This window comes from Fukomys damarensis, unplaced genomic scaffold (genome assembly GCF_012274545.1).
Source record: "Fukomys damarensis isolate Sample0158 unplaced genomic scaffold, DMR_v1.0_HiC HiC_scaffold_39, whole genome shotgun sequence".
Lineage (NCBI taxonomy): Eukaryota > Metazoa > Chordata > Mammalia > Rodentia > Bathyergidae > Fukomys > Fukomys damarensis.
In genome coordinates this window covers 125,408,346-125,430,370 of record NW_022900951.1, presented here as the reverse complement: position 1 = coordinate 125,430,370, position 22,025 = coordinate 125,408,346, and the positions used below count along the sequence as shown (strand labels likewise).

Here is a 22,025-nt window from a genome sequence, read left to right as displayed (position 1 = left end):
TCATGCTACTAAATTTGGTTACTAATTCTAGAAGATTTATGATGCAGTGTTGGAGGCCTTCTACATAGAGAATCATGTCATCTACAGATAATGATAATTTAACTTCTTCCTTCCCTACACAGATCCTTTTCACTTCTTTCTTCTGCCTGACTGCTATGGCTAATATTTTGAGAACTGTATTGAACAAGAGTGTTGATAGTGGTTCTCCTTGTCTTGTTCCTGAATTCAGGCAGATACCTTTCAGCTTCCCCCTGTGTATTATGGTGTGGCCCATTGGTTTGTCATGATGACTTTTATCAGATTGAGATAAGTTTCTTTTATGCCTATTCTCTTCAAGGATTTTACCATGAACGGATGTTGGATTTTGTTAAATGTTCCTTTCTCTGTGTGTTGCTATGATCATGTGACTTTCATCAATGCATGTGTTTATGTGGTGCATTACATTCATTGATTTGCACATGTTGAAACACCCTGTTTCCCTGGAATGAACCCTGCTTGGTCATGATGTACAATCTTTTTGATGATTACTTGCATTCTGTTTGCCAATACCTTATTGAAGGCTTTTGTATCTGTGTTCCTCAAAGAGTTTGGCTTGTATTTTCTGTTTTGATTTCGTCCTTTTCTGCTTTGGGGATTGGGTTAATGCTTGCTTCCAAGAATGACTTTGGGAGTTTGGCTTCCCTTTCAATTGTATTAGCAAGTTTGAGGAGTTGGCATTAGATCTCTCTAACATTCTTGTAGAATTCGGTAGCGAATCCATCAGTACCTGGGCATTTTTCAGTTGGTAGTATTTTTTTTCCGGTATGTGGAATTGAACTCAGAACCTTGTGCTTGCCAGGCAGATGTAGCTCCACTGAGCTACATCCCTGGCAGTAGTGCTTTCTATTAATCCTTTTATTTCATTGGATCATATGATATTATTCAGAATGTTGTTTATATCGCCTTGGTTCATCTTTTGTAGTTCACATGTCTAGGAATTTGTACATTTCTTCTGAATTTTCAATTTTAATAGAGGACAGATTCTAATAGTATTTATCAATGATCTTCAGGATTTCAGCAGAATCCATTGTGAGTTCTCCTTTTCCATTTACAATTCCAGTGTTGGGTTTTTTCTTTTTGGTAAGATTGGTTGGGGTTTTGTCAATTTTGTTTATTCTTTCAAAGCACCAACTCTTTGACACATTGATTCTTTTTATTTTTCAGTCTCAACCTCATTAATTTCTACTATGATCTTCATAATTTCCTTCCCCATACTAGCTTTGCATTTGGATGGATATCATTAGGTTATTTATTTGTGCTTGCTCTGTTATTCTGATGTGGGCATTCACCACTTTAAACTTCCCTCTTCAGACTGCTTTCATTGTGTCCCAGGTGGTCCAGTATGTTGTACTGGCATTATTGTCTGATTCTACAAACTGTCTAACTTCTTGCTTGATTTCTTGAGTGACCCACTGATTACTCAAGATTGTATTGTTTAACTTCTGTATGTTTGCAAATTTCTTGTCATTTCGTTCTCCATAGATATCTAGTTTCATTTCACTATGATCTGATAATATTCATGGAATAATTTTGATTTTTTTGCATTTCCTTTAGTATGCTTTATGTGCTGGTACATGATGTGTATTGGATACAGTCCCAGTGATACTGAGATGCATGTGTATTCTGTAGGTGGTGGTGTGAAACTGCAGATATTTATCAAGACCGTGTGTTTGAAAGTTTTGTTCAACTCTGATATTTCTTTCTTCATTTTTTTCTCTAGTCTCTCTGTTTGTGGCAGTAGGGCATTGAGGTGCCAGACTATAATTGTATTGATGTTTATCTATTTATATCTATCACTACTTGTTTTCATGAACTTGGGTACACCAGTTTTTGGTGTATACAGTCTATACTCCTTATCTCATCACCATCCTGAACTGCTCATTTCACCAGTATGTGGTTGCTTTATTTCGGCTTTTCTGGTCAGCTTTGTTCGAAATTCACTTTTACTAAAATTATGATAGCTACTGCTGCTTTTTATCAGGTTTCCATTGCACAGAATGCTGTTTTCTGTCATTTGATTTCTAATCCATGAATTTACTTTTGAATTAAACATATTTCTTTTATACTACATATCCTTGGCTTTTGTTTCTTGGTACATTCTGCCAATCTATTTCTTTTGATTAGGAAATTGAGACTATTCCCATTGAGAGTTTTTATTGAAAGGAATTGACATCCTCCTGTCCTGGCATTGGATTCCTGTGCTGATTACCTTATGTTTCTTTTCTTTCCCTTTCTTTCCCTCCCCCTCCCCCTCCCTCTTTCTTTCCTTGTTTCTGCTTAGCTGCTCATCCTGCCAGGTATATTCATTCTATTTGACTAATTGGTATTGACTGGTTTCATTGTCTCTTCTAGGATATTCTTGAGACTTTTTGTAACGCTGGTTTCATGGTTTCACTGCAAATTTTTACAGTGATCCTTTTTATGGAAGTGACTTATTCCTCCATCAATTGTGAAGGGACCTTTTGCAGACTATACAATTTGGGGTTGGAAATTTCAGTTTCAGGGCTTGAAACACTTTACTCCAAGACCTGTTGGCCCTTAAAGTTTGTGTTCAGAAGTCTGCCACTTTTCTAATGCATTTGTCTGTACAGGTGATTCACTCCTTTTCTCTGCTTTTGCGATTTTGTTCCTGTTTTGATTTCTGGTGTTTTGAGAATGATACTATTTGGAGAGATTCTCTTTTGGTGGCAGCTATTTGAAATTCTACATGCCTCACTTTTCTGTATGCTTATTTCTTGCCATATATTTGGGAAGTTTTCTGCAATTTTTCAATAAATAGGTTCTTTATGCCATTTGTTCTGTCTTGTTTTTCACTTATTCTAAATACTACTCTTAGATTACTTCTCTTTGCATCACCTAGAAGGTATTGCATCAATATTTTATGTTCTCTTCTTCATTTTAAGGTGTCTTTGAGTGGGTAGTCTTTAAAAGTATCCCTACCTCCAATTCTAACATTCTGTCTTCATATCAGTTGCTTCTGTCCCCCAAGTGTCCAAGGCAATTTTTTATCTGGATTTGTGATTGCAACCTTGTCATGGACTCTAATTCTTGGCTACACTGTTCATTCCCACTTTGTATTATTTTCTTTAACTTGGGTAGCATTTTATTAGTGACTTCTGAAAGTTCCTGGATCATTCTGTTTATCTCTTTAGTTATATCTTCTGTGATACTATAAAGCATCTCTCTGACCTGATTTCTAACCTCCCGTGGTATCCTTCGGAGTTTCAGGTGTGTGGCTTTGTAGTTCTCCCCAGTAATGCCCCCTGGATTGCCTTTGGGGGAGGTGGGAGTCTGGGAATCCTTTCGTTCCCTTGTCATCTCATGTTTCTATTGTTTTATGTTTGTTTGTTTTGTGCTGAAATTTGTAGTGCTTATAGAGCACAGTCCTTGTTCCTAGTACAGAGGTCTGTTTAGTTAGTCTGCTTTTCAAGGATGCACTTTGGGCATAGCTGACTATAGTCCTTTACCTCTCCCCTAAGTCTGACCACTTCCCTTAATTTGGGAGAGGAAGATGCAGTGTAATTGGCCCAAAACCTAGTTCTCTGGACATGGCCCCCAGTATTACTAATTTCACAAAGGGAATCCGGGTATTGGAACACAGAGATCCCAAACATGCCAATAACTGTGCCGTCCTGGCAATATCAGGCAGATCAGCTACAGTGGTATCATCCAAGATATATCAGATCCTAACACAAAATGACTAGCAATTAGGTGCCACCTTTAACCATATAATAGCAATCCACAATTACAGCATAAATATTAAGACAACCCAAATATTACATACAGCTTTTTCTGTACCACAACTATAAATGCAACACCTATAGATCCTCTACTGCAAGAAAAAATTCTGAGAATAAATTTATAGTTGACTCTCTAAAGATTAATAAAGCTTAATTGTTGTATTGTTGAAGATAAGGAGCTGGAAAGGGGAGAATGAAAGAATGAAAATTAGAAATTTTTATCCAGAGAATGTGAGAAAGAAGAGAGAAAAAGGGACTGAAAGATCCTGTAACACACTAGAAGGATGTTTATAGCATTAGGTAACAGTAACAATAAAAACGGCCAAGAAATAGGAGTCAACAAAAAAAGGAAACCCCTCAGGGGCCTCTCTCCAGCCCCCCCTCCCCTGTCCAGGGATGTTTGCTGAGACTGTCTCTCGCCCACTCACTGCGGGAGAGTAATACTGCAAACGCTGAACTCAAGCCGTTCTGTGGCTGTTCTGAGTCTCAGGGTGAACACTCAAGGCTTTCCCGGAATGGCACCCCAGCCCACGTTCTCTCCAGGGATGTGGCGGGCACCTGCTCAGGGGTCACTCACCCACTGCTGTCTGTGCCGGGCTCTGTGGGAGCAGAGCTCACCGCCATCCATGAAGATCACAGCAACCGCCAGAGCACTGAAGCCCCGCTTTCCTCCCGGGGGCCTCCTGGAGTCCCCAGGTTTCCCTTTGGTTCTACACATTCAACTCTGTACGTTTTTGTTTTTCTGTGAGTTTTTCTCTGATTTCTAGTGATCTCTTTCTTCTTTTGTCTGCTTCCAGAGTCTGGATTCCAAATCTCAGGAAGGCTGAATTGGTGCGGATCCCCACTCTACCACTTTCCAGGACTGAAGGTTTGACATTACCCCACACCCGTAAAAAGAAGAGACCCCAAAGAGCATGGCTGCCCTGTTAGCAATGTGGGGGTCCGGGAAGGGGGGATGCATGTGACCTACTCTCCTTTGTGCTAAGTGGGTGGGGGCGGCAGGACGCAGAGAGGCAAGGACCTCGGTCCAAGAGGTGGTCACAGGTCAGCAGGGGGAGCTGCACATGGGCAGCAGGCAGAGGACCCCAGGGGCTGCCAGACCGAAGCCATGGACCCTTCCTTAGGACCGAGTGTGTCTGCAGCCCAGAGCCTATGAATCCATAGACTCTGTGTGTCCCCTGGGGTCAGCCCCGGGAGGCCCTAGGTGGCCTTCTCACTTCTCTCCTGGGCAGGAAGGCGGGGAGCCTTCAGGGATGAGGGCTTGGTCTCAGGAGGAGACAACAGCTCCTTTCGGGTGGGACCAGGACTAGGGAGGAGGAAGGCAATGAAACTACAGAAGCACTGAGGGGCTCTCTCAGGATCTCAGCGCTGAGCCACAATACCTGACACTTGCTATCTAAAGGAGGAAGCACTGATTTGGGCTCACGTTTTGCAGAGGTTTCAGTCCTGGTCGGCCAGCTCCAAGGCAGAGGACATGGTGCTTGGGTCTGGTGGGATCAAAGCTGTCACCACAAGTCTCGCAGGAGTGGCGAGGGCGGGAAGGGAGATGCAACCCTCCCCGTCACACCACAGTGACCCTCCTCTTCCCCCAGGCCCCAGCTCCTAAAGGCCAATCCGCTGTAAGTGCCGGTGACCCAGGCGTGTGCCAAAGGTCCTCACGATGGCCCCATGGGACGCTGAGGGAGATTCAGATTCAGACCACATCAGGGGTCCTGAATCACAGGAGAGATGGGCACAGGTCTGTTGTCAGCACGGATGCCCATCTGCCCAGTAGACAGCAGGGTCAAGGCGAGGACCCCACGGGAGGACTGGGTACCCTGCCCAGAGCACAGATGTGGGTACTCCACACACGTGTCCCCCCCCCAGCCCGCTGTCATCCCGGGAAGCCCAGGCACCGCTGTCAGGCTGAGGCTACTCTCTCAGTTCCGGGTTGCTCCCCCTCACTTCCTCTTTGAGTCTCACAGAGATAGGGCTGTGGTTTAGAGAAGGTGGGCCCAGGTCATCCCAGAGAACATCCTAGAACAAAGCACTTATCAGATTAGCATGGAGCAGTTGTGGACTCCAGGCAGCTGGGCCCTGAGTGAGACCCTCACCGTCCTGTGTCTCCTCTCAGAGAGGGAGACAACTTTTCCTGAGTGCTTGCCTCTGGTCAGCAGAGGTGTGGGATGGGGCTTTCAGCAGAGAAAATACCATCAGAGGGGACCTCACCGAGTCCAGCCCAGCCCTCCTGTGAAGAGACCGGGACTGTGCTTGAGGTCTGCAGCCTTCGGGCCCTCCGTGCCTCTCGCAGGAGCTCCAGGAACCAGGCAGAGAGGGTCTTCTGGTGAGGCTGTGTCCTGGGGTCACACAGCAGACGACGCTCAGGCAGCTCCAGGAGTCAGGGTGAGGTGCACGCCCTGAACGTGTACTGGGGGCCCCTGTCCCAGAACAAGGACGCCTCGTGGTCCCCAGGCTCCATATGCCTTACTGTCTGCCCTAGAGCCTGTCCTCTGCAGTTCACCTGCAGCTGGAGGAGCAGCCTACTTCGTGTCCCAGGTTCTTGGGGACAAGGCCAGGGGAGAACAGGAGCCCTTGAGGCCCGAGAGCCCCACTCAAAGCAAAAACTGTAAGCGGCCTTTGTGGGGGCCGACAAGAGCATTGCTCCGGGCCGAACACACTCAGTCTCTCCCTGTCTCCTCCAGGCATCTGAGTCCTCATCACAAACTCCTGCTGTCCCCACGGAACGGGAGGACATCTTCCTGCTTGGAGGAGTCACCGCAGCAAGCTACGGAAGCCGTCTGGCCCAGAGGGGCACTCACTCAAAGCAAAAACTGTAAGCGGCCTTTGTGGGGGCCGACAAGAGCATTGCTCCGGGCCGAGAACACTCAGTCTCTCCCTGTCTCCTCCAGGCATCTGAGTCCTCATCACAAACTCCTGCTGTCCCCACGGAACGGGAGGACATCTTCCTGCTTGGAGGAGTCACCGCAGCAAGCTACGGAAGCCGTCTGGCCCAAAGAGGGGCACAAAGTCTAGTGGGTGTGTGGGGTCTGAAGCCCGAGGGGTAAAAGTAGCACCCGCTGCTTCGTCTCCATCCTCTTTCTGCTCTGCTTTAACCCAAGGACACCCACAGAAGTGCGTGGGGCTGAGACTCCAAATTGTCCTCGGAATCCTCAGGGCGTCTTCTGTCCTCCCTGCCATGGCCTTCAGGCAAAGGAGCCAATCCCGTCAGGGCTCTGCTGGGGAACGAGAGGAGCATCCATGCCCCTCTCGGGACCAGGAAGGTCCTGAGCCCCTGCCCCTTGTGATCCTGTATGAGAAGATAGATGAATTGGTGGATTTCCTGCTGGTCAAGTATAGAAAAAAGGAGCTTACTGCCAAAGCAGAAATGCTTTACGGCATCATGAAGGATTACCAGGAGCACTTTCCTCTGGTCTTCAGGAAAGTCTCTGATTGCTTGTACATGGTCTTTGGCATAGACGTGAAGGAAGTAGATCCCCCTGGGCACATATATGTTCTTATGCCTGTCCTGGGTCTCACCTATAATGAGAGAGTGGGTGATGACTTCATCCTTGCCAAAACTGGCCTCTTGATAATGATTATAACTACAATCTTCAAGAGAGGCAACTGTGCCAGTGAGAAGGTCATCTGGCTTGCACTTAATAGAATGCAGGTGTATGATGGGGTGGAGCACTTCATCTATGGGGAGCCCAGGAAACTCATTACCAAGGATCTGGTGGAGGAAGGGTATCTAGAGTATCGCCCAGTTCCCCACAGTGATCCTGCTTGCTATGAGTTCCTGTGGGGCCCAAGGACCCATGCTGAAACCAGCAAGATGAAAGTCCTGGAGCATTTGGCCAAGGTCAATAAGAAAGATCCATGGTCCTACCCACTTATATATGAAGAGGCTTTCAGAGAGGAGCTCGAGGCTGCCCAAGCACAACGTGTAGTCAGGGCCCCTGAGGGAGCAAGGTGCAGGCCAGGGACAGGGCGTGTCCGGAAGCCACGTCACTAGCTCAGCTCTTGTCCATGTAAAATGACTCCCATCCTTCAATCTGTACTTCAAGAGAGCAGCAAGCTAACTCAGTAGTGAAGAGATAGGTAGGAGGGGAAAATACTGGGCTTTGCTTGTTGGTGTTTGTTCTCTTCAGGTTACTTGGAAATTGACATCTGTTTTCTTTATGAAGATTGAACAGGCTTGTGCAGCTTACTTGAAGTAAGGTATCGATGTTACATCTATTTTTGCTATTGTTACATTGGTTGTTGACTGTAATTTTTTATGAAATTGTGATTTTCTGTGGCATTGAGCAAACATGGATTTTGCTGTTCCTTTCCAAGCATAAGTCTTTGCTGCTTTGTTAAACCAACTAGGAAACCTTTCGCTTTTTTTGTGATATGAAACAGGTTGCCATAGCACTGGAGTGGGAATTTCCTTTTAAATGTATGTGAACTTTAAAATAAATGGAGTCAAGAAATAAAGACATAAAAATAATATTCAGTTCTTGTCCTCTGATCCATTTTTTCATGTTAATGAATATAATTAAAGAATATACATAATTTATATATACTGAATTTATATACTGAATTTTCTTGGTTCCTTCAATTATATTAGAGACATTTTCTGTCAGTAAAGAAACCCATCTGCTCGGGGACACAATGACCCCAAACCTTCATTGTGCATTTGCACTTCAGGAGGCCCTGAGTCTGTGGTGGAGACATGAATACACCAGACTGAGCAAGATGTAAGATGCCCACAGGATGGGGGAAACCAGGAAAACCACCAATGTTGGGAGACAGGGAGATGTCCGCCAGGACCTAAAGGTAGCATAACACTGAGGGGCGGAATCTAGCAGAGAGCCGCCTTGGTGAGGGTTGAGCTATGGAAGTTTGGGGCTTGGAGTAACTGAAATTCCTTCCTCAGAAGTTTATTTTAATGCAGCTGCATAGTGGCCAGGGCCAAACCCTCAGACGAGGTGTCCTGGGCCTCAGATAAAAGTCTGAGAGGATGGAAGACTGCTCTAAGCAATGCTTTTTGAAGCTGGGTGAAGCTGAGAGAAATCTTTGCCTGGGACAGCTATGAAAGGACTGGTCCTACCCAGGGTACAAACCAGTATACTTATGCCCAGCATCTGCAAGGATTTCCTAAGAGGTACAGGGGACTCTCAGATGAAGTGAGGCACTAATGTCCCTGGCCAGTGCTCTGCTGTCTGCTGAGAGTGCCCACTTCTGGGATCTTCCAGCTCCCAGGTGACTGGCTTCCCTGGAGACAATTCCTCATGAGTCCACTTAGCCTGCACACTCCTCCAACATAGGTGTCAGAACCTGGCCATTGGCTTTGCCCACTTGCGTGTGTGGTCAGATGTCTGCCTGACCAAGACATTCTCCTTGCAGAGACCCTTCGCAGAAATTACAAGAGTCCTCCCTGTCTTATAACTCGACTTCCTTTGGGTCAGTTTTCAGTTATATTCTTTAGCGGGGAAGTTGATACTAGTGTTGTCAGAGTGTGGAATTTTGCTTGAAGCTTCATGGAACTGCAGCTGTGCTCAGCTGGCCTTGTCACTGGCATGACCTGGGTTTTAGGCCCCATTGTCACAGAGGCCTCCTGAGCCCCTAGGGTACACTTTCAGTGGAGGGGATGCGATTGAAAATAGTTGTTCCAGTGCAAGGGAAGCTGGCAGGGAGGGGATATGGTTCTTCACCTAAATTGCAGGAGCCCTGAATTAGTTGGTCCCAGCAAGAAGCTTCTCCCCAACATCTAATCAAGTAACACATTCTACTGGAGAGAATGTAGTGGAGAAATATTTACTGATTAGCATTTTTCTCTGATTTTCTTTTCTGTTTTCTGTTTTCTGTTTACTGCAGCTTTCTTGAGAAACACAAACCAAAATTTTACAGGAAAAGTGGGGTAATATCCAAGGTTAAATTAGTAGAGGAAGCAGGTGCTTATCAATAAAAATTTAATTTATGCCAGGTATTCTGCTAAGTATTTTATTACATTTTGTACATTTCACTAGTCCTACAACCACCAAACTCACTTTATAGGTGAAGAACCTGAGGCCTACTGGCCATGGGATCTCAGGCTCCCTGTGCGGTAAATGCCAAGGCCAGGAACAGACTCTCAGTGTGAGGTCATCTAGAGGCCACCCTGTTCCCATTCCTCCCAGCCTGAACCCAGCTCTTTTTCGGGATTTATTCATACTTAGAGAAATTTTTTAAAATACTTCTCAGGGTGTGCAAAGTCCCCTTGTCCAAAGCACTGAACCCTGGCCTGAATTAAGAATGTAAAATGAGCAGGTGATGGGTACACCCTACTCCCAGGGAACTGCCCAGAATCACCTTCCCTCATCCATGGCATATATAAGGCCCTGCCTGGCACTTTGCTCACCATGGAAACCCTCCAATAGCAACAGCCTTTTGACATAAGAGTCAACTTTGGACCATGATGCTTAGACCCTGGATTCTGTGCCTGAGAAGCAAAATAACACACTTGCAAGCTTTCCCAAATGGGTTGTAAGGAGTCAAACATGAAGCGTAATCTACTGTTTGCCTTGACAGGTAAATTAGGACAGTTTTTGAGACCATCTTGGCATTTTTGTAGGATTGTAACTAGAACATGTGTGCATGTGCCTGAACTTATGTAGGTGCTCAAACCCCAAAGCTCCCTGAGAAGCTGTAGGGCAGGCAAAGCCGTGCTCACCATGATAGAGCAAAGAAAAACATCACTGTGGCTGAATTCCCCTAAAACCTAAGTCCTCTGAGTGGGTGATAAGTGCTTCTTTGCTGATCTCAAAATAAGTATAAAAAATGGTGTCCGTGTACTCTCTCCAGTTGGTGTCCCTCCCTACAGAGAAGTACTGATTTGCAGTGTGCGGAATGGCACTCGTCCTGGTGTTGAGACAAGGACAGTCATGAGCGCCATAGGAACAGCTCTCAGGTTAGCAGACTGACCATGAGTCCAAAGACACAAGGAAAATCTCAGCCTGCTAAAACTGGAGGTTATGGGGAAGGGAAGGGCTGACAAGTGCTAGTGAGTGAGAAGACCCTTCTGGAAATGCGACTGGTACAATATCTGGAGCATCTGTTCTATAGTAGGTGGCACTTGAAAAGGCTGGAGAATTTCCAGTCCTATATCACATGCTCAAAAACTCCTCCCACAATGGAAAAGCATTTTATGTTAACAAATCATATTTTTTGCATTTGTTTGAGCATCTACTCTGTAGCCACTTACAGTGACATTACAAGTCCTCACTAGCACACAGCTTGTCTTCCCTGCTGTTCTAGCTGAGTGAGCATTATAGTCTACTTGTCCTTAGGAGCAATCATTGGATGATCCTGTGCCACTGAAGTACTAGCAGACCCAGGGGTTTCTACATGAGGTGCTCCAGGACAACTGGATTAATCCTCACGCCCTGTCCACATAAACCCTGACCTCTCTATTTCCTCACCTACAGGGCTCAGCCATATGTGTTCGCTCCCTTGGACAGGAGCAAGCTGATTCTGTCCCTTGAAGGCCCTGGGCAGGAGCCACCCCACAGATTCTGACTGAAGGGTTTCCTTCATGCTGCCCACACCCTACAGGCTCCTGGGCACACCTGTCAATCCCAGGAGAGCTGTGACATCTTCTCCAGTGTGATGGCAGGTGGTGGCCCAAATCTCCCAAATCCCCATGCTGATGGGAGGGTTCCTCCTCCTGTTGCTGCCCCATTGCCCGCCCTCTCCTGCACCTGGCCTCAGGCTGCCCAGGTTGGAGCAATCTGCTCTCTGTGACCCTGCTCCCACCCGCTCATCCCAAGACAGGTCCTGGTGCTGATGGTAACAGGCACATATCTCCACCTGAAGATCCCTGAAAGAATTGTGTTCAGAAGTTCCTCCTGTGTGGTTGCAGAACAGCTAAGTTGTGCACCCAAGAGAAATGTCCAATGAACACGTTTCCCATTCCACATGAGACCTGTTAAACAGACTTGGGTATAAAAGCTGAGCTGAGAGCGGGCACTGCACAGCCAGCCAGTGCATATATGAGCCTTGATTTGAACAGACACTTCTAAGATCAAACTGCTCATTTCATAGCAGAAAAGTTATCATCCTTTGAGGACTACTCCTCATGGAGTCTGGTTGATCTTTTCTTAAAGCAGTTCTCATGAGAAAGGATAGTTTACAGGTACTGTGCCCTCCATCACCATCGGCCGCTAAACCACAAGAGGAGTATTCTGCCTTTCCAGGTGCCCTGGGTCTCAGCCAGCACCTTGGCTCTTCTTGGTAATGGCACAGGCTACTTAGATTCATGCACTTAGGTTCATTTGTTTTCATAGGATCAAAGTGAAGGAAGCCATAAATTTTAGCAAAAAGAAGACAAATATTTATTCAAATCTAGCTCTTGGGAGGGGGAATGGAACTTTGCTGCCAATCACAATCTGACCTTGTAGAGATGGGTAAGGGTGACTGGAATCCCACTCTAGTGAACTCAGACAGAGCGCGCATTTCTCCCACCAGGGCTACTCCACCGTGCAGCACTGATGCTGTGGGTGACAGAGGCTGGCAGATGTTGCCCGGGCAGCTCATTCTGTCTCCATTCTTCAGTGTCTCTTGGTAACAGGTGCTTTTGTGAGCATTTAAATGCAACACACATTTCTTGATATTTAGTATCTTTTCTCATAGGTTTATTAATATACATCTTCCCCCAAATGTGCTTGTCTCATTACAAGTATTTTTCATTTTAGATGCCTAAGTATCTTGACAATATATTGTCCACTGTCCTGATTTCATATGCACTGGAGGCCCTCTCTGCCTACATATAAAAGACATCACTTTTGCATTGTGCCAGTCCCTTCCTGCCAGGAAAATTTCTGCCCAGCAACATCTTTGTTACCCACATTTGACTGAGGCGGTGTCATAATGAGAATCTGTGTTCCAGCCCACTCATTCCCTATGGTTTGCATAAGCATCTCCCAAGGGCTCATGGGTTTGAGGCCTAGTGCAAGGATGTGGGGTCACAGACATGGGACCTAGTGGGAAGTCTTAGGTCTCGGAGGAGCGCCCTAGAAGGGGATTGTGGGATGCTGGTCTCCGCCTCCCTCTCCCTGCTTCCCAGCTGCCATGAGGTGAAGAGCTCCATCCAGCACATGCCCCACCCATGTACTGCCTGAGCACAGGCGCCAGAGCTGTGCCCACAGACCGTGGACTGTATCCTTGGAAACGCTCAACCAAACTGAACCCTTCTTTCTCATGTGTTCATCATTTGATGAGAGCATTTTGTTATAGTAAAAATAAACAGGGGAAATCGAGTATGATTTTTAATATATGGGGCTGAAAAAATTGGATATCTACAGGCAAGTAAATGTACCTAGACTTTTTCTTGCTAGATTAAATATCAACTCAAAATAAATGAAACCTTGAAAGTATACCTGTTATTACAGAAATATTATAAGAACATAGATTGGAAATACTTAATGGCATTGGAATAAGCCAAGTCTTTCTCGGACAACAGCCTCAAAGTACAGATAACAAAAGTAAAATGAAAAAAATGGGAAAATACAGCTAAAAATATTTTTTAACCTCTCAAGCTTCCCACAATAAATCTCTAAGAATTCATCATTATGGTTTACATTTTCTACCTCATTATGGGCTTCAAACATGTTTTCTAGTTTTGTGGTAGAGATAAGTAGATAATTAAAAATAAGATTTCCTGAATCACATAGTTTATTTCTACACAAACAGAATATTTGTTCAGTGTCCTACGGTTAAAGAGGGGACATAACAAACCTCCCAGCTTTTCCCTCCCAGCTCGGTAGAGCAGTCTGTACTTTTCCATACCCTGAGGGATGAAATGCAAGTTTGGAGCCTGCAGCTTCACAAAGCACTCTGGGCAGGAGTGGGGTGGATTTCCATGAGCTCTGGCTCAGCGTCTCCAGCTTGAAGAAAAGGAAGGGATCCATGCCTGGTCCATCATCACAGAGGGCGTTCCTGTGCCTCCTAGTGGCCCTCAACATCCCTCAACCTCCCCCAGGGACCTGCTGCCCACCATCCTCATTTCCTGTGCACCTCTGGTGTCACATGCACTGGGAGGAGGTGGGATTTTTGCCTGAACTCTGTCTCTCCTTGCTAGCAAGCCTGTTCTTTTAGTTGAAATGCCTTTAGTCATAATAGCCACAAGCTGGATGCCACCAAGCGGTCATCAATAAAGAAGTCAATAGAGAAACGTGTCTACAAGCTGTGGTTCTTAGACACAGTGAAAGCTTATCAATAAAGAAAAGAGCTGTCAAGTGGTGGAAAAGCCTCAGTGAGTCCAGGAAGGAGCCAGTCTGCATAGCCTAAATACTTGTGATCTCAACTATATAACATCTCGAAAGAGGGAAACTGTAGAGAAGAAAATGTCAGTGGATGGTTTTGGCGGCAGTAAGAGAGGGATGCATAGGTTAAATACGGGGGACTTTAAGGCATTGCCCCTATTCTGTGTGACATTACAGTGGTGAATGCACAATGTTATGCACTTGTCAAAACCCATAGTACCAACCACACAACGGAAAGACTGAAGCTTAATGGAAAGCACACATATTAGTAAAAATACTGTGCCAGCACATGTGTAAGCACTGAATAGTTCCTCTGGAGTGAAGAACTACAAGTGTAAATAAGGTTCAAATTGTATAATTGATAATGTGAAATACGAAGAAAAGGGCTAAAGGTGTAGGGGAAGTGGGAGGGGTAGGGGAAAGGAAAGAAGGGAAAAGAAAAAATATGAGAAAAGGAAAAACTGGAAACAAAGACTTTGTAAATAGGGAAGGATTGAAGGGATGAAGGGAGGGCAGGGATAAGGGGAAAAAATGAGAGCCAAGACCTGTCCTATAAAGGTACAAGATCCCAATGATGAATGTAACTGTACTGTCTACCTAAAATGGACCAATGAACTTAATGGGGAAAAATGCTGTGTCCGTATTGATATTGGCTACCTTCATTAATTGGATAACATTGGAAACAAATATAAATTATAAAAGGTATAGCAGAATCATGCAAAAATCTAATTATGTTGAAAACTTTCTGGAGGGAAAAGGGGGTATAGAGGAACTCTTCTATCTGCTCAATTTTCTGTATTTCTAAATTCTTCTAGTAGTCATGTCTAGTAATTAAAATACAGTGAAACCTGCAAGCACTATACAACCCAGCAAACACACTGCTGTGCATTTATCCCAGAGAACCTGCAATGTATATTCATGATAAGTCGGTGTGAGCTTGTTGGGAGCAGCTTCCTAGTTGTCCTTAGACGGAAGAATAGTTAAAACAGAAACAAAAACCTTGGCACGTCCATGCCTTGGAACACTGCTCAGCACTGCAAAGGAGTGAACTCTTTGTGTACATACAGAGAGGGGTGAATCTCGAGATAACTATGTCAAGTTAAATAAGCCATACCAGGGGCTGGGGATTTAGCTCAGTGGTGCTGTCGCCTGCCTTGCAAGCACAAGTTCTCAAGTTTCATCCCTGGTTTAGAAAAATATGCAAAACCGAACCGTACATATCCTTGTGATTCCATTTGGTAAAATCATTGAAGGAGTCAAATTATATACATGAATAAGAGACTCGAGGTCTCCAGGAGCCTGTGCGTGTGGAAGACGTGCTGTGTGTCTACAAGGACAGATCCCTATGCTGATGGAAGCATTGGCCGTCTTGGCAGCATCCATGTCGATGTCCGTCTGAGAACTGGGCAGCAGTGGTATTTCAGTATTTTACCACGGAGGTTGGGGCGAAGGTTGCAGAGGACCTAACTCTGTGATTTCTTACCCCTGGGCATAAATAAACAACTGAATAAAATAAAATCTGGAGTTACTGCACTTGTTTACAAGCACTGCTCCCCTTCTTTGCACACCCCAAAGATGAATCACTGCTGCTACTCAATCACAACATATCTATTCTGTTTTGAAAATGTAGCCAAAGCACTATTGGATTTGTGAGGTCCAAAACTGTCATTTCACTGCTTCAGAGTACTTTTGGGGATCTTTGGTTGTTTTGTTATTGTGAAGGCCTTGAGTTGCTTACATCATAGTGCTGGAAACAAGAAACAGCACTATGCAGTGGGTGTGGAGAGAATTAGGGATTTTGCTTTCCATGGGCGGGTCACTTCCACCCCGTATATACCATCTCTTACTATCTAGGTGGAAGACACTGCACACATGGAGAGAAATGGCATCACTCAGAACCTCCCCTCTGCAGTACCTTCATCTCTTCCTTCACACACACACTACACACACACACACACACACACACACACACACACACACACCCCTCTTTCCTTCCTCCCCCTTCCCACCATAAAGAAGAGGTGCATGGACAGCTTCTGTTGCTGGTTTTATGCTCATCACACTTGTGTAAAAGTTGGCATAAAATTCACTGTCTACCCTGTTGACCGTTTCCCAGGGGCCTGACCTCTGGAGATTCCTGGGATAGACCTGAGGTCTCTCTCTTCACCCATGTCCCAGGCTGGCCAGGTCTTCAGTTCAGGTCATAGAATGTCCCACACTCTCTTGGTCCTGCTCTGGCTCATGCTGACAGCGTTTCTCCTTCTAGCTGTTGGAATCACAGAGCTATGCTGATCATATTCCTTTCCCGGGTTTGTGAAAAGAGGCGGCTGCTTTGGGGAAGGTTGTTTTTTTCCAAACCCCTATAGGAGGTGTTGAAACTTTCCTATTCTGTTGAGTACTTGAAAGGACAATGGGAGATCACAGAAGGTGATCTGGGAAAGATGGGGGCAGATGAGGGAGGAGGGATGGGAACAGTGGCTTCACTTGAGGGGTCTGAGGCCAGGGGAGGAGCCTTAGAGGGAAGAGGATCAGGGAAGAAGAGGAAGTGCTCGCGTGGGTCTACTCACCTTGTGTGTGGCTCAGGTTTGAGAAAGGGGCCTTCCACTACTTCTCTTTGTGTCTTCACCCTGTGTGGTTCAGTGTTCATTCCAGTTACTGGTAGATGTCTTTCCATCTCAAGTGTCTGAGTCGCTTTTGGGGCTAATAGAGGCCTCCTGACCGCCTGGGCTACACCTGTTCAGAACAATGAGTGGTCATGTGTGAACAATGAAGATTACACACCTATATGCTCTCATGGAGTCTGGGTCTGAAACATTGGAGCATCCATGTGCAAAAAATAAATCATAATCTATACTAAATCTATTAATAGCTATACCCAATGATATAAATGTTTCCATTTCTTTCTTAGATTGCCTGAGTCTGATAGAAAATACAAATGAATTATAAGTCCAAACTGAACAGTTGGATTTTGAGCACAGTTTTCAGAGGACTCAGTGCATGTTTATATCAGAATAGTATTCCAGCAGTCTGTGAGGGAGGAAATGCCATTCACGGGATATTAGCCAGGAGAGGGAAGGGGAGAAAGAATTAGGGAGGAAAATATCCACTCTGTAGTTACTCCTCAAATGACTTTCCTCTTCCAGGCCCCACCAACAAACATGAGGTGCTCCAGTAGACTTTTACGTTTATACCCTAACATTTATCCTCTGACCCCTAAGCAGCTCATGGCCATCTCATTACTCAAACTGCCGTTAGTCCGTTTCTAAGATTGGCCAGTCTTACTAGTTCAACTGTTGTGCAAAATTCCATGTCCAAAGTCTCCCCATGGGGCTCCAGGAAAACTCTTTCTGTGAGCTCCTGTTAAAAAGAAAAAAAGAAGAATAAGAATACTACTCTCGATACAAGAAAACAGGGTAAGCATTTACACTCTAAGAGGGAGGAATGGGGGATAAAATGGAATTGAATTAATTAGCATTGAAACTCAAATGGGGCCTATTGCTTCATCAGTTAAGTCCCCTTGATCCATGTCCAGCAGTCAGAGCAGGGTGTGGTGAGATGTGAGTCCAAAGTACTTGGCAGCCTTTTCCCTATGGACGCTCCTTTCGTAGCCCTCACCGCCTTTTGCTTGGGCTGGCTCCACTCTGTGCTTGTGGTTTCCTTCAAACAAACTTCCCTGTACTTGGCAACTCAAACTCCCTGGGGTCCTCGTGGCAAATTTCACTTCACTGTCACAGCTTCATACATCGCTCTCTTGAGAGCTCTTACCAGGGACTCTGACCCTGGCACACCTTTGTCCGACATTTGGGTGGAAGCCTCTCAGAACCCATATCTATTGCTGCCTAAAATCTAGAAACACGTGAATAACAAAAGGGTTCGTCATCATCTTGTGCATAAACCAGGCCCCTTTCACAGACGGTCACTGGGGAATGGATGGCTGAACGCAGAAATACACTTCCTTAAGCAGCCCTGAATGAGCAGCAGTCCTAAGGACTCTGCTCAATGAAAGATTTACAGGTGTAAACCCTTGATCCTATAATGGGCGGAGACCTGGCGATTTCTTAGATGCTCTCAAGGCATTTTTCTTTTCATCCTAGACAAAGTGCTTGGCATTTTTTAATGCTACTCATTCACCAGTCGTTACTTCATTGCCCCAGTGTCTCAGGTGCTTCTTTCTGGTGAAACACCAGAGATTCCAAATCACTCAGTTCTGCCAGTGCCTCGTGACACTCATTGGAGTTCCTCCTACTGACATTCAGCAATGAACATGACACAAACTGAGCACCGGCCAGCCTTGTAATTTCCACCACGAAATTAGTCACTCCACTGCCGTGTTATTCTTCCATAAAATGTCAGGAGATGGGCAAAGCGTGGACAAAGTTTAGGCCACAGTTTCACATGCATGGCATCTAGTGCAACTGGCAATGAGGCCCTTGTTCCTCACTGAAACCTCCTGAGCCTGGACCTTAGTTTCTGTATACCTATCAGCTTCCACTTTGTCTGACCTCTTACCAGTTTTGCACATCAAGCACTGCTCACAACATTCTACCACTTCTCTAGACGCTACCTCCAAACCTTGCCAGGGCCAGGGATTTAGCTCAGTGGTTCTGCTGCCTGCATCAAAAGTGCAAGGTCTCGAGTGTGATCCCCGGTACCAACAAAAATAAAACAAACAAACAAAAGGAAAACCTTAGCAAATTCTACCTTCAAACCACTTCCAAAGCTTTTTGTTCCCACAGTCAAATTCAGTCATAGCAGGGGCTCTAGTCCTGACACCAATTTTCTGTATTACTCACATTTCTATCACTGGGACAATATGCTGAACTGAATTGAGGAGCAGTTTATCTTGGCTCACAAATTCAGTGGATTCAGTCCATGGTCAGCCTACTCAGAGAGAGAAACGGCATCACACAATGGCACGGCTAAGGAAAACGGTCATGCCGTGGCACTGAAGAACGAAAGAGACAAAGGAGGAGGCCAGGGATGAGAACACAGCCTCCACATACCCAAAGTGACACCTCTCTTCTAAACAGTACCCACCTCCAATTAAATGACACTTGGGGGACATTTTAGACCTAAAGAATAACATTGCAATGCTTCAGAGAGAATAAAAATTGTTAGAGCGATATTTTACAGAGTGAGATCATGTGATTTTGGCATCTAACACTGAAAACTCTGGGGTAGGCCAACAGGTTGGAAACTCACACCACATTACTTCACTTACCTTAATGATTTTAACTGTAGTTTCCCTTAGTAATATGCATAAATTACTATTCTAGTGTGATATTGTAAAACATGGAGACAGTGCACCCTAATGATATCTGCCCATGTTCTATCCATTGCCCATATAGCTTCCCAATCTCTAGCAATCACAGTTGTGCATTCAATTTAAATGATTTTTACACGCAACTGAAGTTCACAAAAGCTTTTTATAGTTTAAAGTGTTAGATCGGCCAGGCATGGTGATGCACACCTGTAATAGCAGCACTCGGGAGGCTGAGGCAGGAAGGTCTCCATGACGCCAAGGCCAGCCTGGGCTACATAGTGAGTTCAAGGCCAGTCTCAATTACAAAGTAAGACATTGCCTCAAATAAATAAAAAATAAATAGTTCCATAAAGTGTTAGAATGTAGCAGATAAAACATACAATATCTAAAAGCCTAACTAATGTCTGAGGTGTTCGTAGAGACTAGCATGAATCTCTACTTACGTTTTCAGGGCAGTGAATTCTGACATAAAGGCAGGATAACATATTCATTGATGAGAAGCAGAATAATGAAAATTTCTCAATTTCCTTCAATCTTTTTAATAGCAAAAACGACAAAGTATTGCTAGTATCTCTTGCTGGTGAATTTTCCCTGGGGAAAAAAACAGGAAGACAGAGAACGTGCGAGCCTTCTAACCACACGCAATCAAATAAATGGAAACATGGAAACCGAGGAGGCCTAGGAAGAGTGAAGAGGGCTGAAGTGGTCCACGTGGGCGGGGTCGCCGCAGGACCGAGACCCCCTAGGTGGTGGCCCGAGTGCCCTGCACCACCGCACAGTCCGAGGCAGCGCCTCACACCAGAGCTGCCGATGGCCCTGGGAAGACACCAGGAAAGCCGCAAAGCCGGACAGTGTGGCTTTCGAGCCTGCTAAATACAAAGCGAACCACCTGCGCCCCAGTGGGGAAGGACTGGCTTCCAGAATTATCGCCATTTTCACGAAGTCTAACAAATGCACTAGAAAGAGTCGCAAGTGGAAGGGACGGCAAACTGCCCGGCTCTGCCCCTCTGTGAGCCCTGGGCCACCCGGGGCTGATCCGCCAGGCTCCGGGCACCCTGGGAGGTAGAGCCTGGTCTGGGGAACCGACTCCCTCATAGAGGAAGGTGGTTCCGGCTCTGCCAGGAACTAAGGTGCCGACCCCTAGGGAACACCGAGGGGATCTTGAGAGTACCTTTCCGCTCCTGCTCTCAGCCCTGGAAGACCCCGGCACATTGCTGGCCGTAACTTCCGCTGACTGGGGTGGCAACGGCGGAAGCTGAGCTGCGGCTTCAGGTCGGAGCTGCCGAGGTCCTGTTCTGAGGTGCTGGCATCAGGTGAGGCGGATGGTGTGGGTGGCCTCGGTTAGGTCTCAAGGTCTCAGGCTATCAGGGAATTGAGGAAGCGCGCCACCGACCTGCCTCTGTGGTGAGCATTACACGCCGCCGAGAAAGAATTCTCAGGCCGGGACCGTTTTTCTCGGGCGGGGACCGTTTTTGGCTCGAGAGACCCAGACTGCACAATCAGAGACGTGCTCTGAGTTTCGGTCTTCGGGAGGAGGAAGTGACAGGGCCTGGGCTGATTTAGGCCGAAGTAAGGGCTGAAGGAGAACGGAGAAATCTCCGCTGCAGAGAGAAGGACATAGAACGTTCTAGAAAAGCCTTCAATTTTCTGCCCTGCACTGCAGCGGGGCAGAATTCTGAGAAGAGCGTCTCCTTTCAGCTTTCCTATTTTAATTTTCAGAGATATCACAGTTTATTTATTTAAAGGTAATGGGTTACAGCTTCTATAATAAGATGAAGTCACCATTAACATAGTTATTTTGTACTGTAGTAGTAAAGCTAGTTCACGAAAAGAAGTATAGACTATGCAGAAAGTTTAAAGAAGCAAACAAAAATCACCTGTAATCGCCTGTATCTGTGAGAATATGTGGTAGCTGACAATCATGTGTTTACCATGGAGCAAGTGTGGTTTCAGGAGTCTTTACATGGGTTAACTCATTACTGGTAGCTGCAAGGCACTTTTCCTCCTGGTTGAAGAGATGGCGGCACCAAGTTGTTGTTAACCACTCCCTGTGTTTCTGCACTGGTTTTCAAATTGAAATTACAAGATAGCCACTATAGCCTGTGTGTCATAGAACATAAAACCAAGCCACTCTTCAGAAAACATTGTTATGGACATGTCATGCTTCTTGGTCTTTATCAACATATTGAATGAGTGTTATAATCTCTTTTATCCCAAAAGGACCATCCAAAGACAAGCCTCAGGGGATCTATGAGTTATAGTCTCAGAGGTTTATGACCCCCAAACCATGGGACTTTTCTCACCCAACAGTCCTCATTTTTACCTATAAAGGCCTTGTTTATATACCAAATAGCAAGGAAGAATTTTCTTTCTAACTCTTATCACACACCTTAACCATTGGTTCAAAGCCCAAGTAGGTAACTGTTTGGCTTCTAAAAAATGATTTTAGCAACATATGATTTGTTCAGATTTAGATTCAGAGAATCCTGACCATGATGTCATTTATATAACAAGAGAACTGAACATATCCAGAATATCCTATTAATGACATTAAAAAATATATAAACATATATTGTTTTGTTTTTGTTTTTTGGTACCAGGGATCAAACGTGGGTCATCATACTTGTGAGGCAGGCAGCGGAACCACTGAGCTAAATCCCCGGCCCATTGACAGTAAGATATAGTGCAAGGGCTGGGATTTAACTCAGTGGTTCCATGCCT

General features: G+C 45.4%; 1 protein-coding gene and 2 long non-coding RNA genes across 3 annotated transcripts in view; 2 read left to right on the top strand and 1 right to left on the bottom strand.

The window, feature by feature from the left end:
* The first annotated feature begins 6,954 nt into the window (after positions 1-6,954).
* Positions 6,955-7,777, top strand: LOC104873210 (melanoma-associated antigen 10). The gene has a single exon (XM_010639797.2). It carries the CDS (start codon positions 6,955-6,957, stop codon positions 7,768-7,770), a length of 816 nt encoding a protein of 271 aa, XP_010638099.1. The 3' UTR covers positions 7,771-7,777.
* An 8,387-nt stretch (positions 7,778-16,164) lies between these two features.
* Positions 16,165-17,398, bottom strand: LOC104873174. The gene is made up of 3 exons (XR_783391.1): positions 17,324-17,398; positions 16,609-16,774; positions 16,165-16,307 (listed from the first exon to the last, which is right to left on the bottom strand). It is a non-coding gene; the product is annotated as an uncharacterized LOC104873174 (long non-coding RNA).
* Positions 17,399-20,509: 3,111 nt separating this feature from the next.
* LOC117284710 overlaps positions 20,510-22,025 on the top strand; it is a 17,634-nt gene continuing 16,118 nt past the window's right edge. The window contains exon 1 of the long non-coding RNA XR_004515777.1: positions 20,510-20,617. This is a non-coding gene — a long non-coding RNA (uncharacterized LOC117284710). The remainder of the gene's footprint in view (positions 20,618-22,025) is intronic.

Coding starts and splice junctions, on each gene's coding strand:
- LOC104873210 (XM_010639797.2), top strand. CDS start 6,955: ATGGCCTTCAGGCAAAGGAGCCAATCCCGTCAGGGCTCTGCTGGGGAA.